This window comes from Oncorhynchus mykiss, chromosome 27, assembly GCF_057628025.1.
Source record: "Oncorhynchus mykiss isolate SJ-2025 chromosome 27, ASM5762802v1, whole genome shotgun sequence".
NCBI classification, from domain to species: Eukaryota; Metazoa; Chordata; class Actinopteri; order Salmoniformes; family Salmonidae; genus Oncorhynchus; species Oncorhynchus mykiss.
This window is the reverse complement of record NC_143048.1, coordinates 18,395,867-18,412,550: the sequence shown is the minus strand read 5'-3', so window position 1 is coordinate 18,412,550 and position 16,684 is coordinate 18,395,867. Positions and strand designations below refer to the sequence as shown.

General features: G+C 44.8%; 3 protein-coding genes across 10 annotated transcripts in view; 1 reads left to right on the top strand and 2 right to left on the bottom strand.

Moving 5' to 3' along the window:
* LOC110507111 (unconventional myosin-VIIa) overlaps positions 1 to 1,242 on the bottom strand; it is a 58,174-nt gene extending 56,932 nt beyond the window's left edge. Inside the window, exon 1 of the mRNA XM_036965589.2 lies at positions 948 to 1,242. The gene's annotated coding sequence lies outside the window, so the exon portion shown is untranslated. The remainder of the gene's footprint in view (positions 1 to 947) is intronic.
* A 400-nt stretch (positions 1,243 to 1,642) lies between these two features.
* LOC110507110 (calpain-5) overlaps positions 1,643 to 16,684 on the bottom strand; it is a 31,261-nt gene continuing 16,219 nt past the window's right edge. For 6 of the 8 annotated variants that reach the window (XM_090224720.1, XM_090224721.1, XM_090224722.1 and 3 more), the window contains 10 exons: positions 9,031 to 9,239; positions 8,696 to 8,888; positions 8,411 to 8,604; positions 4,480 to 4,557; positions 4,141 to 4,336; positions 3,927 to 4,049; positions 3,631 to 3,827; positions 3,427 to 3,548; positions 3,174 to 3,310; positions 1,643 to 3,056 (listed from right to left, as the gene is read on the bottom strand). In XM_090224720.1, the coding sequence (XP_090080846.1) occupies positions 2,877 to 3,056; positions 3,174 to 3,310; positions 3,427 to 3,548; positions 3,631 to 3,827; positions 3,927 to 4,049; positions 4,141 to 4,336; positions 4,480 to 4,557; positions 8,411 to 8,604; positions 8,696 to 8,888; positions 9,031 to 9,239 (1,629 nt within the window). In that variant the 3' untranslated portion in view covers positions 1,643 to 2,876. The remainder of the gene's footprint in view (positions 3,057 to 3,173; positions 3,311 to 3,426; positions 3,549 to 3,630; positions 3,828 to 3,926; positions 4,050 to 4,140; positions 4,337 to 4,479; positions 4,558 to 8,410; positions 8,605 to 8,695; positions 8,889 to 9,030; positions 9,240 to 16,684) is intronic. The other 2 variants (XR_016492703.1, XR_016492704.1) reach the window with 1 other exon arrangement.
* On the top strand, positions 9,727 to 14,925 carry LOC110507658 (olfactory marker protein). The gene is made up of 2 exons (XM_021587788.3): positions 9,727 to 9,991; positions 13,372 to 14,925. Exons 1-2 carry the CDS (start codon positions 9,899 to 9,901, stop codon positions 13,798 to 13,800), a joined length of 522 nt encoding a protein of 173 aa, XP_021443463.1. The 5' UTR covers positions 9,727 to 9,898; the 3' UTR covers positions 13,801 to 14,925.

The window sequence follows — 16,684 nt, the reverse complement described above, 5'->3', positions numbered from 1 at the left end:
ACAATAAGACTAATGGAATGAGTTTATGGCAATGTAAAGCCTCTGATTTGAACTGATTTAAACTCCTGTAGCTAAGTTTGGGGCTAATTAACTCTGGGGTTGAACCAGAATCTCAGAATTTCTTAATAACTTCTGACCAAGGCTCGCTACCCACTGTGCCAATAGAGGTAACAGTAACACCTTACTTAGAGTAGTGATATGTTGCATTCGTATAGAATACATTCTTTATGTCATGCATATAAAGGCTTCCTGTTGCTACATATCACCAAAGTGAGAAGTGTTACTGAATTCTTAGGCAGATACAGTACCCAATGCACTGTGCCAGTCGAGTTAACCCTCTAGGAGAGGTAGTAATGTAACTGTAGTTAATTGACGGTAGAAACAGCAGAGCCTATAAGCACATTACATGTTATCTGAATGTCATGTGAACATTCATCTAAGCTGCAGCAAAAAAAAATATATAATAATAATAATTTCTACAGCTGCTAATGCAACACGAGCTGTGTGAGTCGAAGGATGGACAGGAGAGATGGTAGAGGGTCTCTCTCTGCAACTAGTCAGTATCCACAACCCGGAGCAGGCAGGATGCTCTAAATGAGATAGTGTACATACAGGGAGTAGCTAAAGAGTGCTCTATCAGCTCTGCTTACACACACACAAGGCAGGTATGCCTATGATTCAATGGTTAGTTAATCATTAATGTTTCTCCATGTGAACACCCTGAAACCACATACTAGGACTAGACAGTGTCAGATATAGAGCAAAAATATTGTACTAACACTCTCCCACATGTTATTTGGACAAACAACACCAAGAAAACCTTGTAACACACACACACACGAGGGAGACGTTAGCAAAAAGTAGCTTTAAAAAGTAGCTTTAAAAAGTAGCTTTAAGAGCCAAAGCCTCCATGCTTCTTGAAGCCTCCTGACTAGGTATATTCTTACCACTGTGTACAGTCCTCTTTCTATACCCCTCTCTCTCTCGTTCCAGATGATTGTCCCAGATCTATGTTCACTCAGACAAGTCCACAGAATGCAGTGGGGTGGATGGATGAAGGCAGGACAGAGAAAGAGAGGGGCTTCCTGAATCTCTCTCTCTCTCTCTGTCTTAGTGGGTGGTCAGACACCTGCTGCACTGTAGAGGTACTAGTGACTCCCTTGCTCCTGCTCTCTCTCTCTCTCTCAAGGTATTAGCTGTGACACACCAGCTCATTCACTGCCACTGATCCCAATTAGAGTTACTGGGGAGAGAGCGGTAGAGGGAGGGAGAGACAGAGGGCGGGCAGGAAACCCAGTGGGGGGCAGTGAGGCACAACGTAGTGGAGGTCACACACACACACACTCAACCATTCAACATGCACACAGAGAGAATGCATTGCTTCACATATAGAAACAGAGAGCACATCTCTCTTCTATTGGTGTTGCTGTAATAAAGGTCAGGCTGTTCTGAAAGACACATTGGTCGGTGTTCCTCACACCTCACTGAACCTAACAGCACACACAGTCACACACTCTCTCTCGCTCTACACAGCATGGTTGATAGTGGACTCTATCAAGAGAGATTTCTGCTGAGTAATGGGACCACACACACTAGATAAAATGGAGGACGGGACACAGAATGACCCGGCACCAGACAGACAGTGTTTTAACTATTTATCACAGTATACATTTGATTGAAACCAGCCAACAGGTTTAAAGAGAAATAAACAGAGAAGTATAACACTAAATCATTAAATAGCCTTTAAATCACCCTGCGGTACATTCAAACATCATAAACCTTTACTTATAAAGATAAGAAACAAGCTTGCTCAGATGAACCAGTCCTTCTCTAACAAGGACCCACCACCATGACAGAGACTGGCATTATGACTGTTTATGACACTTATGGCAGTGTTAGGAAGTCCTCATGATGACGAGAATGTTATAGATAAATGTGATGTGATTTGGAACATGATCTACATGGATGGCACTGTAGTAACTGGAGGTAATACAACATGATAAGAGTACAATGGGAATGAGAAAGAAGGGAATGAAGGGAGGAGTTGAGTGTTTGAGTAAAGAGTCGAATGTAAGAGTGACAGTGTTGGCTAGAAACTGTAGCTTAATCTCTCTTCTCCTCCAGTGAATCTAGTCTGTCTACTGTATTGGGCCTCCCACTGGAAAATCAACATGATATAAAAGTAGAGCAACCGACAGAAATCTTTTTGAAATTTAAAAAAAAGTTTAATTATAAAGTTATTAACAAAAATAACTTGAACAATGTCTCCCCTAAAGAATAAAAATGTCCGTAGCTACTCTCAGCACACAGAACCAACTCAGCTACTTGAAAGAGACTAGTACAAAGCTGACTGAAATGTAAAACTAAACCATGTCAATAAATGTAAACAGGACAACATATACAGCTGAAATACTCAACAAGTATTTATATATCTGTAATGCACAAGTTAAAGTGGTTATTAGATGAGAAAGGAGAACTAGGAGATTAAATGTCCTCTGTTGCCCCCATGTGGTCAGGGCTAGTACTACACTCAGTAAAAACCAACACAATACAGTCTGGAATCCTAACTTTGGTCCCTCAACAGATAAGGTTAATGGCAAATTAATTGATATTTATGATCAAATCTTTGGCAAAACAATACAACTTTAAAGATACATAAACTGTAAACATATAGTTAGTATATACAGTACATATAGTGATGATGTTCATATTGAACAGTGTAATCATGTATACTGCCAATTCCAGCACATATGGAAACAGAAGGGACCTCTTGACCAATCATATACTCTGTTACTGGCACCTGTTTCGCTCTTCTCTCATATTGGACGGAGGGAGTAAGGCACTGATTGATAGATTGGTGATTGATTGATGGTTAGTCAGATGTTAGTGAGAATGTTGCTGGTCACCATGGAGACGGTGAGCGTGCCTGGAAGGTCGTTGTCTTGGTGATTACCCTTGTCCCTCAGGTGGACGGTAACCTGCTGGGGGTCGCCAGGGTCAGAGGTCAAACTGACCTGACCCAGGAAGGAATCCATCAACACGTTGTGGTTATACACCTGGAATGATGAATGAAGAAGTACTGACTTTAATTGAGAGAACTGTTACTTATTGAAACAACCCAAATTGTGATGTTCACTCTACTTTAACTCCACCCCCCTGCCCAGTCTCCTCACCTCTATCAGTATAGGCTGGTTAGTTCTCTTCCTGTAGAATAGAGCCTTGGTGTCAAAGGTTGGACTGCGGGTGTTTTTATAGACCGGAGAACAAACCTTTTCCCCCTCACAACGAATGATCACATATGGGTCTGACGCTGCAACACATACATACAGACTGTCAGTAGGAGAAGAGAGGAGAAGATATGAAAAGGACCAGACCAGAGAAGAAAAGAGAACGGACGGAGAAGGGAGAGAAGAAAGGTTTGTATACCTCCATCAGAGTCTTGCCCAGCCAGTCCATCTGCTCTGTGGACATGAATCTGAGTGACCAGGGAAGGGAAGCCACACAGTCCTGACCAACACGTCTGGGCTGGCTGATCTAGGGTTAACTCTCTATGGGGGGAGAGAGAGGGCAAGATAATGAGGAGAGTGAATGAGTGAGTGAGTGAGTGAGTGAGTGAGTGAGTGAGGGTACCTGCAGTCGGCGGGGACGTCAGTGAAGATGCGTAACAAGAGGTCTCCTTCCAGAGCGGGGTCAAAGGTTGTGGGTATGACAACGTAACGACCCTCCTTCAGCGAACAGCGTAGGAACACACACCTGGAGTTGATGTACACACTCCCACACACCTTCTGCTGCCGAGTGTGCATACGGTACTGCCTGTTCAACTCCACCTACACACACACAATCATTTTAATGACCACATTAATAAGACTTTCACACACATTCATTTTAATGACCACATTAATAACACTCTCACACACACTTCTCACCCGGTGTATCTCGAAGCCTATAGCCAGGTTTTCTCCCTTCCCCTCTTTAGGTCTGGCTCTCTTGTCTGTCTGCTGTAGACATACCAGCACCTCATCCTCTGGCTTCTTGACGTTGAACACATACTGCAGGGAGAGACACACACACACACACACACACACCAGTCCTATAAATGAATACAAACACACACGCGCCCTCCCCCATCCCTACCCCTACCTGTGGGTTCTGTACGAAAGTGTGTTTGTTATTGGTGCAGCCCCCGGCGCGGTTGCTGAGCGGGTCGTCATGGTTCCGCCAGGCGCCCTTTAGAGAGCCCTCCTCCCAGGTCTTGTGGAGAGACAGGTAGGAAGTGTTGATCAGACGACACATGATCAAATCACTGAAGTACTGACAGAAGTCATCAAATGTCATCCTGGGTGGGGATTGGGGGGGGGGGGGGGGGGCAGGAAAAGGGAAGTCATCAAGCTTCATCCTATGGCCATCCATTTTCTCAGCCGTGCGGAGGAAAGGTTAGGGGTCATGGCTAGATGTCATAGGTTAAGGGTTAGAACTCACCAAAATTCTCCATCGTCCTGCACAATCACTCCGATCTTCTCTCTTTCACTCTTACTCACCTTCCCCCACTCCTCTGAGCTGAGAGAGAGAGGAGAGAGAGAAGTTGTTGCAGAGAGGTTCTCTATCGCTCACAGTGTTTCTCTGAAGGGTGTTCTGTGTGAAATAATGCTACCAGAACAGAACTGATAAAGTAGGGGACTCAAAGTAATGTATGTATGATACAGGATATAAATAAAACAAACATTCTAAGAGGAATGAACCATCAATCTGTGCTAAAGATCTGTTTCCCTGTTGGCCAACAATACCTCTCTCCACCAGCAGAGGGAGCAGTGAGTCAGGAACCGATCAAGACACCCCCATCTGGGGGTATTTAAAAAAACTATATATCGAAGCACATTTACTGATTTCTAAATCATTTAAAATGGTAAAATTCTATTTGGAGAGCAGCAAAAAAAAAAAGCTACATTTACTCCAGTATTAGCTGCCTGCTACGCACTAGCTCAGTACCAGGATTACAACTCTAGTTAAGTTTCATGTCAAGTCAAACAGCAGTTACTGAGCCAAAGCCATCTACTACAGCTGTCTCCAGTTCTGTGTTGAAAAAAGTCACGCTGTTCCCTGCAAATGCATCGATGTGCTTTCCACAGAGAGGAAGAGGCAAAGTGAGAGGTTTCACTCTCGCAAAGTAATTAAAGAGCAGCAGTAAAAAATAACAATATATACAGAGTCAATGTGCGGGGGCACCGGTTAGTTGAGGTAGTATGTACATGTAGGTAGAGTTATTAGTGACTATGCATAGATGACAAGAGAGTGCAGTGGTGTGGAGAGTGGAGGGGGGCAATCCAAATTGTCTGGATAGCCATTTGACTAGATGTTTAGGAGTCTTATGGCTTGGGAGTAGAAGTTGTTTAGAAGCCTCATGGGCTTAGACTTGGCTCTCCGGTACCGCTTGCCGTGCGTTAGCAGAGAGAACAGTCTATGACTAGGGTGGCTGGAGTCTTTTCTTCCTCTGACACCGCCTGGTATAGAGGTCCTGGATGGCAGGAAACTTGGCCCCGGTGATGTACTGGGCCGTTCCCACTACCCTCTGTAGTGCCTTGTGGTCTGAGGCCAAAAGGTTGCCATACCAGGCAGTGATGCAACCAGTCAGGATGGTGCAGCTGTAGAACCTTGAGGATCTGAGAACCAATGCCAAATCTTTTCAGTCTCCTGAGGGGGAATAGGTTTTGTCGTGCCCGCTTCACGACTGTCTTGGTGTGCTTGGACCATGATAGTTTGTTGGTGATGTGGACACCAAGGAACATGAAGCTCTTAACCTGCTCCACTGCAGCCCCATCGATGAGAATGGGGGCGTGCTCGGTCCTCCTTTTCCTGTAGTCCACAATCATCTCCTTTGTCTTGATCACGTTGAGGGAGAGGTTGTTGTCCTGGCACCACACGGCCAGGTCTCTGACCTCTTCCCTATAGGCTGTCTTGTTGTTGTTGGTGATCAGGCCTACCACTGTTGTGTCATCTGCAAAGTGAATGATGGTGTTGGAGTCGTGCAGTCATGAGTGAACAGGGAGTACAGGAGGGGGCTGAGCACACACCCCTGAGGGGCCCCTGTGTTGAGGATCAGCGTGGCGGATGTGTTGTTACCTACCCTTACCACCTGGGGGCGGCCCATCAGGAAGTCCAGGATCCAGTTGCAGAGGGAGGTCTTTAGTCCCAGGGTCCTTAGCTTAGTGATGAGCTTTGAGGGCACTATGGTGTTGAACGCTGAGCTGTAGTCAACTAATAGCATTCTCACATAGGTGTTCCTTTTGTCCAGGAGGGAAAGGGCAGTGTGGAGTGCAATAGAGATTGCATCATCTGTGGATCTTTTAGGGCGGTATGCAAATTAGAGTGTCCTTGGGTTTCTGGGATGATGGTGTTGATGTGAGCCATGACCAGCCTTTCAAAGCACTTCATGGCTACCGACGTGAGTGCTACGGGGCGGTAGTCATTTAGGCATGTTACCTTTGTGTTCTTGAGCACAGGCACTATGGTGGTCTGCTTAAAACATGTTGGTTTTACAGACTCAGACAGGGAGAGTTTTTGAAAATGTGAAGACACTTGCTAGGTGGTCAGCGCATGCTCGCGGTACACGTCCTGGTAATCAGTCTGGCCCTGCGGCCTTGTGAATATTGACCTGTCTAAAGATCTTACTCACATCAGCTGCAGAGAGCGTGATCACGCAGTATTCCTGTACAGTTGGTGCTCTCATGCATGTTTCAGTGTTATTTGCCTCGAAGCGAGCATAGAAGTAGTTTAGCTCGTCTGGTAGGCTTGTGTCACTGGGCAGCTCTCGGCTGTGCTTCCCTTTGTAGTCTGTAATGGTTTGCAAGCCCTGCCACATCCGATGAGCGTCAGAGCCGGTGTAGTACGACTCGATCTTAGTCCTGTATTAACACTTTGCCTGTTTGATGGTTCGTCGGAGGGCATAGCGGGATTTTTCTTATAAGCTTCCGGGTTAGAGTCCCGCTCCTTGAAAGCGGCAGCTCTAGATTTTAGCTCAGTGCGGATGTTGCCTGTAATCCATGGCTTCTGGTTGGGGTATGTACTATCTGACCTCTTTTTTATTGATCGAGTCACTGGTGCTTCGTGCTTTAATTTTTGCTTGTAAGCAGGAATCAGGAGGATGTAATTATGGTCAGATTTGCCAAATGGAGGGCGAGGGAGAGCTTTGTATGCATCTCTGTGTGTGGAGTATAGGTGGTCCAGAGTTCTTTTCCCTCTGGTTGTACATTTAACATGCTGATATAAATTTGGTAAAACTGATTTAAGGAGCCGGGGCTACTAGGAGCCGGGGACCACAAGTTTACCGCAAGTTTTCTTGTTTGCTTATGGCGGAATACAGATCATTCAATGCTGTCTTAGTGCCAACCTCTGACTGAGGTGGTATGTAAACAGTTACGAAGAATACAGATGAGAACTCTCTCGGTAGGTAGTGTGGTCTACAGCTTATCATGATATACTCAACCTCAGGGTAGCAATAGCTCGAGACTTTCTTAGATATCGTGCACCAGCTGTTATTGTACAAAAATACATAGTCCGCCGCCCCTTGTCTTACCAGACGCCACTGTTCTATCCTGCCGGTACATCGTATAACCAGCCAGCTGTATGTTGATATTGTTGTCGTTCAGCCACGACTCTATGAAGCATAAGATGTTACAGTTTTTTTGTCCCGTTGGTAGTTTAATCTTCCCAGTAACTTGTCCATTTTATTGTCCAAAGATGGCACGTTTGCTAGCAGAATTGAGGGAAGTGGTTTATTCGATCGCCTTCGAATTCTAGGAAGGCAGCCCATTATCCTGCCTCTCTTTCTCTGCCTCCTCTTCACGCAGATCAAGGAGGTCGAGGCCTGTTCCCAAGGGAGCCGTATATCCTCCGCCTCGGGCTCGTCAGAGTAGTGAAAGAAGAAAAAGGATTCTGCTAGTCCATGGTGAGTAATCGCAGTCCTGATGTCTAGAAGTTCTTTCAGTCATAAGAGACGGTAGTGGCACCATTATGTACAAAATGATTTTAAAAAATACAACGCAGATAAAAAAAACATAAAACACAATCGGTTGGGGGCACGTAAAATGTCTGCCTTCTGCTCTCCATATAAAGCCAGCCAGCCATACAAATAGCGTTCCCTCCTGCTCCCAGGTATCCACATGGTCCTAAAGTCAGAAGGTTAACGCCACTAAATTGCATTTGCCTTTTAATTCGGGATTTGAATGATTTTCGTAGCCTATTTTAAATTGTTGGTGTTGAGCTAGCTAGTATATGGCGACTGTCATTCCCAATTGACACCTCTGCACACACTCTTCTCCCCCACTACCAGACCAGGTCTTCCTTGTGAAAGAGGTCTTCTGACCTCAATAGGACTTGTTGTATAACTAAAGGTAAATAACATTTTAAAACCTACCTGTCGCTCCAGGCACCGTTCCACTCTTTCTCTCCCCAGGGGTTTCGGAGTCGTATCATTGTGAGTTTGTCGGACTTGAAATAAGCCATGAGGCCGTGGCCCAGCCTGACTTTTCTAACGTCTGTCACAGCGTATGCATGACCCTTCACCAGACCACAGGCCAGACGAGCCTCCATCTCTGCTGAACTGGCCGCCTGCAGGAAGGGGTGAAGGGTCAGGATTCTAGGTGTGTGTGTGTGTGTGTGTGTGTGTGTGTGTGCGCACGTGCATCTGTGTGTGTTATACCCGTATGGAGGCGCTGATGAGGCCTCCTCTGTTGTGGACCTTGAGGACTCTGTCGAACAGCGTTGAGCGTTTCTCCTTGTCCGTACTCAACCCTTCCTCCAGTAGGTCCAAGGGCTCCGAGACGCCACCCGTAAAATCCACCAACGCATCCGCTGTGTTGCCCCCGTCCAATGCCTCGTAACACCCATACATCCTACACACACACACACACACACACACACACACACACACACACACACACACACACACACACACACACACACACACACACACACACACACTCAGCAAAAGCAACACATCCTATACAAACACAACAGTCCATCTATAGTACTAACTTGGCGTAGGCCTTCTCTGCCAGAGCGCTCCAGAACTCGTTGCTGTCATTGGAGTGACAATACACCAAGTTGCCGTTGGCAGTGGGCAACCGGTCGTCGATGACAACATCCACCCATTCTCCAAAGCGCCAGAAGCGGAAGTGGAAAATTCCGGCGTAAGACTCCGGCTTGTCCTCATCCCATTCCTGGTCCTTATGGTCCGGGATCACCTGGGAGAGAGATAAGATGCTCAGAACACGTCACAGCCCCATGGCCTGGCTGGTCTAGAGGTAATGCTGCAGCCTCCGGCACACGTCTTTAGTATGGTCATGGGTTCAAATCCGGCCTACTGCCTTTTGATACAATCGCTCTCTAACTTTCCCCACTACCAGTCTCTCTCACTATCTGCTCAATACAAATCGGAAAAATCACAGCTAACTTAAACAAGCAACCACCTATCAGCATCATAACAACCAAACCAAAATGTACACACCACAAACAGACATTGGCGCGCGCGCGCACACACACACACACACACACACAGCCAGCCAGCATTTGGGTATATTAATAACCAGCCCATCCAGCTATGACCAACCAGATCCCAGAAGCCATCAGGAAAATCCCTGGTTCCTCTTCTGATGTCATCACTTCCTGTTGCCTAGCGCCACCACACACTCCCTCCTCCCCCCTCCCCCTTCTGTTCTCCATCCCTCCCTCACTGTACATGCCACACAATCAATAGTCCCAACCAGAGAACCAACTCAACCATGTTACCCTCTGGGAAAGGGAGGGGAAAGAGATGGCATAAGAGACAGAGACAGAGAGGAACAGAGAACACAGACACACACAGACAGACAGGCAGGCCTCGTTCCCTCCCCAGCAGAGAAAGATGAGCTCTCAGACAGGCACAGACCCGGCCGCGGCCCCCTCGTCCGGCTCAGCCATGGAGCTACGCTTTGCAAAGGACACTTCCCTCACTGAGGTAAGACTGTTCACATGGTTGAGATGAGGTTGAGATGTGGTTAAGACGAGGTTGGTGAATGAAATAGCACAAATCGATGGTTCAGTTGGTTGCAAGTTTGCCAGATTAAGCAGGCATTGTGTCAAGAAGCAGTGCGGCTCGGTTGGGTCGTGTTTCGGGGGACGCATGGCTCTAGACCATCGCCTCCCCCGAGTCCGTACGGGAGTTGCAGAGATGAGACAAGACTAACTACCAATTGGCTTCCACGAAATTGGGGAGAAAAGCAGGTAAAAAAACAAAAACAAAGTAGCCTATTTACTGACAAACGGACAGTTTTCAGGAGTCGACTTGTACTGAATGGTATCTGCGTCTGAGTATCCAGTACATCCAGCATATTATAGTTATACTATTATAAAAGTATTATTATTCTACAATGTGATTCGCAGGCGTGTCCAGTCTCTGCAGCAGAGCGGTCAGAAGTGCAGTTATATTATAGTATTATGATTACATTATTAATATAGTTATTATTGTTACTAGGTAATGCAGCTGCGTGTCCAGTCCCTGCAGCAGAGCGGTCAGAAGTGCAGTTATATTATAGTATTATGATTACATTATTAATATAGTTATTATTGTTACTAGGTAATGCAGCTGCGTGTCCAGTCCCTGCAGCAGAGCGGTCAGAAGTGCAGTTATATTATAGTATTATGATTACATTATTAATATAGTTATTATTGTTACTAGGTAATGCAGCTGCGTGTCCAGTCCCTGCAGCAGAGCGGTCAGAAGTGCAGTTATATTATAGTATTATGATTACATTATTAATATAGTTATTATTGTTACTAGGTAATGCAGCTGCGTGTCCAGTCCCTGCAGCAGAGCGGTCAGAAGTGCAGTTATATTATAGTATTATGATTACATTATTAATATAGTTATTATTGTTACTAGGTAATGCAGCTGTGTGTCCAGTCCCTGCAGCAGAGCGGTCAGAAGTGCAGTTATATTATAGTATTATGATTACATTATTAATATAGTTATTATTGTTACTAGGTAATGCAGCTGTGTGTCCAGTCCCTGCAGCAGAGCGGTCAGAAGTGCAGTTATATTATAGTATTATGATTACATTATTAATATAGTTATTATTGTTACTAGGTAATGCAGCTGCGTGTCCAGTCCCTGCAGCAGAGCGGTCAGAAGTGCAGTTATATTATAGTATTATGATTACATTATTAATATAGTTATTATTGTTACTAGGTAATGCAGCTGTGTGTCCAGTCTCTGCAGCAGAGCGGTCAGAAGTGCAGTTATATTATAGTATTATGATTACATTATTAATATAGTTATTATTGTTACTAGGTAATGCAGCTGTGTGTCCAGTCTCTGCAGCAGAGTGGTCAGAAGTGCAGTTATATTATAGTATTATGATTACATTATTAATATAGTTATTATTGTTACTAGGTAATGCAGCTGTGTGTCCAGTCCCTGCAGCAGAGCGGTCAGAAGTGCAGTTATATTATAGTATTATGATTACATTATTAATATAGTTATTATTGTTACTAGGTAATGCAGCTGCGTGTCCAGTCCCTGCAGCAGAGCGGTCAGAAGTGCAGTTATATTATAGTATTATGATTACATTATTAATATAGTTATTATTGTTACTAGGTAATGCAGCTGCGTGTCCAGTCCCTGCAGCAGAGCGGTCAGAAGTGCAGTTATATTATAGTATTATGATTACATTATTAATATAGTTATTATTGTTACTAGGTAATGCAGCTGTGTGTCCAGTCTCTGCAGCAGAGCGGTCAGAAGTGCAGTTATATTAGAGTATTATGATTACATTATTGATATAGTTATTATTGTTACTAGGTAATGCAGCTGTGTGTCCAGTCCCTGCAGCAGAGCGGTCAGAAGTGCAGTTATATTATAGTATTATGATTACATTATTAATATAGTTATTATTGTTACTAGGTAATGCAGCTGTGTGTCCAGTCCCTGCAGCAGAGCGGTCAGAAGTGCAGTTATATTATAGTATTATGATTACATTATTAATATAGTTATTATTGTTACTAGGTAATGCAGCTGTGTGTCCAGTCCCTGCAGCAGAGCGGTCAGAAGTGCAGTTATATTATAGTATTATGATTACATTATTAATATAGTTATTATTGTTACTAGGTAATGCAGCTGCGTGTCCAGTCCCTGCAGCAGAGCGGTCAGAAGTGCAGTTATATTATAGTATTATGATTACATTATTAATATAGTTATTATTGTTACTAGGTAATGCAGCTGTGTGTCCAGTCTCTGCAGCAGAGCGGTCAGAAGTGCAGTTATATTATAGTATTATGATTACATTATTAATATAGTTATTATTGTTACTAGGTAATGCAGCTGTGTGTCCAGTCTCTGCAGCAGAGTGGTCAGAAGTGCAGTTATATTATAGTATTATGATTACATTATTAATATAGTTATTATTGTTACTAGGTAATGCAGCTGTGTGTCCAGTCCCTGCAGCAGAGCGGTCAGAAGTGCAGTTATATTATAGTATTATGATTACATTATTAATATAGTTATTATTGTTACTAGGTAATGCAGCTGCATGTCCAGTCCCTGCAGCAGAGCGGTCAGAAGTGCAGTTATATTATAGTATTATGATTACATTATTAATATAGTTATTATTGTTACTAGGTAATGCAGCTGCGTGTCCAGTCCCTGCAGCAGAGCGGTCAGAAGTGCAGTTATATTATAGTATTATGATTACATTATTAATATAGTTATTATTGTTACTAGGTAATGCAGCTGCGTGTCCAGTCCCTGCAGCAGAGCGGTCAGAAGTGCAGTTATATTATAGTATTATGATTACATTATTAATATAGTTATTATTGTTACTAGGTAATGCAGCTGCGTGTCCAGTCCCTGCAGCAGAGCGGTCAGAAGTGCAGTTATATTATAGTATTATGATTACATTATTAATATAGTTATTATTGTTACTAGGTAATGCAGCTGCGTGTCCAGTCCCTGCAGCAGAGCGGTCAGAAGTGCAGTTATATTATAGTATTATGATTACATTATTAATATAGTTATTATTGTTACTAGGTAATGCAGCTGCGTGTCCAGTCCCTGCAGCAGAGCGGTCAGAAGTGCAGTTATATTATAGTATTATGATTACATTATTAATATAGTTATTATTGTTACTAGGTAATGCAGCTGCGTGTTCAGTCCCTGCAGCAGAGCGGTCAGAAGTGCAGTTATATTATAGTATTATGATTACATTATTAATATAGTTATTATTGTTACTAGGTAATGCAGCTGTGTGTCCAGTCTCTGCAGCAGAGCGGTCAGAAGTGCAGTTATATTATAGTATTACTATAATATGATTACATTATTAATATAGTTATTATTGTTACTAGGTAATGCAGCTGCGTGTCCAGTCCCTGCAGCGGAGCGGTCAGAAGCGACAGGACGGGGAGCGGTTGCTCCTCCCCCACGAGGCTGTTTACCGTCTGGACTTCTCCAATCAGAAGCTGACGTTCGTCCACTGGTCGGTGTCTCTGATTGGTCATGGCAGAGTGACCATCACAGGGATCTCCCAGCTCTGGACCCCTGACCTCACACACCTGATGACCCGGCAGCTTCTTGAACCCGTCGGAACATTCTGGCGGAACGCTGGTGACCCGGAGGACACGCCCCTCAAGTGTCTGGAGGCGGACATCCAGGAGTTTGGGGAGCGAATCGCGGAGCTGGCAAAGGTCCGCAAGGTCATGTACTTCCTGCTTGCCTTCAAGGAAGGGGCGGAGGCTGACAAGGTCAGCATCTCCATGGAGTTCAATCAGGCCTGACCTACAAACCTTAAAGGGATACTTCTGGATTTTGGCAATGAGGCCCTCTGGATACCAAAGTGTGTACTTTTCTGTGTCCAGTATGAAGGAAGACAGAGGTAGTTTTGCGAGCCAATGCTAACTAGCTTTCGGGCAATGACTGGAAGTCTATGGGTAACGCTAGTTAGCACTGGCTCGTTTTATTTATTATTTTTATTTATCTTCCTTCATACTGAACACAGAGACATAACAATTGTAACCACAAGTTCATCCAACTCTGGGGAAGTAGATAAAGGACCTCATTCCCAAAACCCCGAAGTATCCCTTTAACCGCTTCCTCTTCTCTCTACTCCTCTAGTCTCCCTCTCTCCATTCTAAGAGAATGCCTTCTACTACAGCCAGTCTAGGTTGGACCAGTCTACACTCCTATCCTTCTCTTTACGCCCCCCGCCCACACACACTGAGTCCCATCTCTCATCTGTGTGTGCGTGTGTGTGTACTTCCTTCCTGAGTATCTATCTAGCTATCTATCTATGCATGTCAGTCAACAAGCGGCTAGAAACCATGTTTTGAAGGTAAAGTAGTTACACAGTAGGCTGCAGATTCAAACTATAGATACAGGTAACTGCCAAAATAAAGGAAACACCAACATAAAGGTCTTAATAGGGCGTTGGGTCACCACGAGCTGCCACAACAGTTTCAGTGCACCTTGACATAGATTCTCCAAGTGTCTGGTACTATATTGGAGGGATGCGACACCATTCTTCCATTAGAAATTCCAAGATAGGTTTTGTTGATGGTGGTGGAAAACGCTGTCTCAGCCACTCCAGAATTTATACATGACTAAGTATGATCTTAATTGCTTAATTAACTCAGCAATCACACCTGTGTGGAAGCAGCTGCTCTCAATATACTTTGTATCCCTTACTACCCACTATTTTATTTTGGCAGTTAGCTGTACATTTATATTGAAAACCTGAATGATATCAATAGCTTGTTCTGATCCTTCTTTATAGGGTATATTAGAGAACCAATGCTGCAATGTAACTTCTACCATATTCACTTTGCATGAAATATCACAACAATATACTCTAAACTGGCCATGTCATCTACTGCTGTCCAATAAAGAGCTGTAGGTACTCTGTCCTGCTGTGTTTGTGTTAATGGTCAGGACAGGGGACAGGACAGACATGGCTTAGCCTCAGGCTACAGTAGCTACGGTTGCTGTTCATTCATAGGGAAATCAATACACACACTTTCCCTCCCTCTCTCTCTCCTCTCACACACACATGTGGTAGACTACATACCAGAAGGCAAATGTAACACTTTAGAGAGAGAGAGAGAGGCAGACACAGAGAGAGAGAGAGGCAGACACAGAGAGAGAGAGAGAGAGAGAGAGAGAGAGAGAGAGAGAGAGAGAGAGAGAGAGACAGACACACAGAGAGAGAGAGAGAGAGAGACACACAGGCAGACAGACACAGAGAGAGAGAGAGAGAGAGACAGAGAGAGAGAGAGAGAGAGAGAGAGAGAGAGAGAGAGAGAGAGAGAGAGAGAGATTGACAAGAGAGACAGAGAGAGACAGACAGAGTTAATGAGAGTGATCCGGAGCACATTATTATAGCAGCACCCTCCCAGTGGATTAATAAGTGTGTGTGTGTGTGTTGGGGTAGAGGGGACAGTAGGAAGGTACAGTTTGGTCCAATTAATAACACCATCTCTGTGATAACGAGCTGCTTCTAGAACACATCGTTACTGACTCTTGATAGAACATGTCGTTAAACACCGGGACTAAACAACCATTAATTAATCCAAACATACACACACACACACACACCACTACTCATAACAACAATAATGTATTCCCTGGGAGCTAATAATAACAGTCATGATGGTGCAGATGTAACAGAGGTAGTTTAGTTAGGACAAGTGACCTCACCTGAGGTTTCAGCTCAGCGGACTAACACAGTACCGGTGACTAGGTTGGGAAACAGTCCCAGCTTGAGGGCAGAGAGCCTGTGTTAAGAGGAAGACCCATCATAATGAACGTTGGAAGTGTGCAGTAGACCACCTTCTGGCTGTCGACTAACAGTCGCACTTCAACATGTAGAATCATCCGGGAAATGAACAGAAAATGCTTAGATCTCTTCATCAGACTGGTCCGTTTAGCGCTCTCCTGCCAGCTCTGTCTGTGGAGTGAAATACGCTCTCCTGCCAGCTCTGTCTGTGGAGTGAAATACGCTCTCCTGCCAGCTCTGTCTGTGGGGTGAAATACGCTCTCCTGCCAGCTCTGTCTGTGGAGTGAAATACGCTCTCCTGCCAGCTCTGTCTGTGGAGTGAAATACGCTCTCCTGCCAGCTCTGTCTGTGGAGTGAAATACGCTCTCCTGCCAGCTCTGTCTGTGGAGTGAAATACGCTCTCCTGCCAGCTCTGTCTGTAGAGTGAAATACGCTCTCCTGCCAGCTCTGTCTGTGGGGTGAAATACGCTCTCCTGCCAGCTCTGTCTGTGGAGTGAAATACGCTCTCCTGCCAGCTCTGTCTGTGGAGTGAAATACGCTCTCCTGCCAGCTCTGGCTGTGGAGTGAAATACGCTCTCCTGCCAGCTCTGTCTGTGGGGTGAAATACGCTCTCCTGCCAGCTCTGTCTGTGGGGTGAAATACGCTCTCCTGCCAGCTCTGTCTGTGGGGTGAAATACGCTCTCCTGCCAGCTCTGTCTGTGGAGTGAAATACGCTCTCCTGCCAGCTCTGTCTGTGGAGTGAAATACGCTCTCCTGCCAGCTCTGTCTGTGGAGTGAAATACGCTCTCCTGCCAACTCTGTCTGTGGGGTGAAATACGCTCTCCTGCCAGCTCTGTCTGTGGGGTGAAATACGCTCTCCTGCCAGCTCTGTCTGTGGGGTGAAATACGCT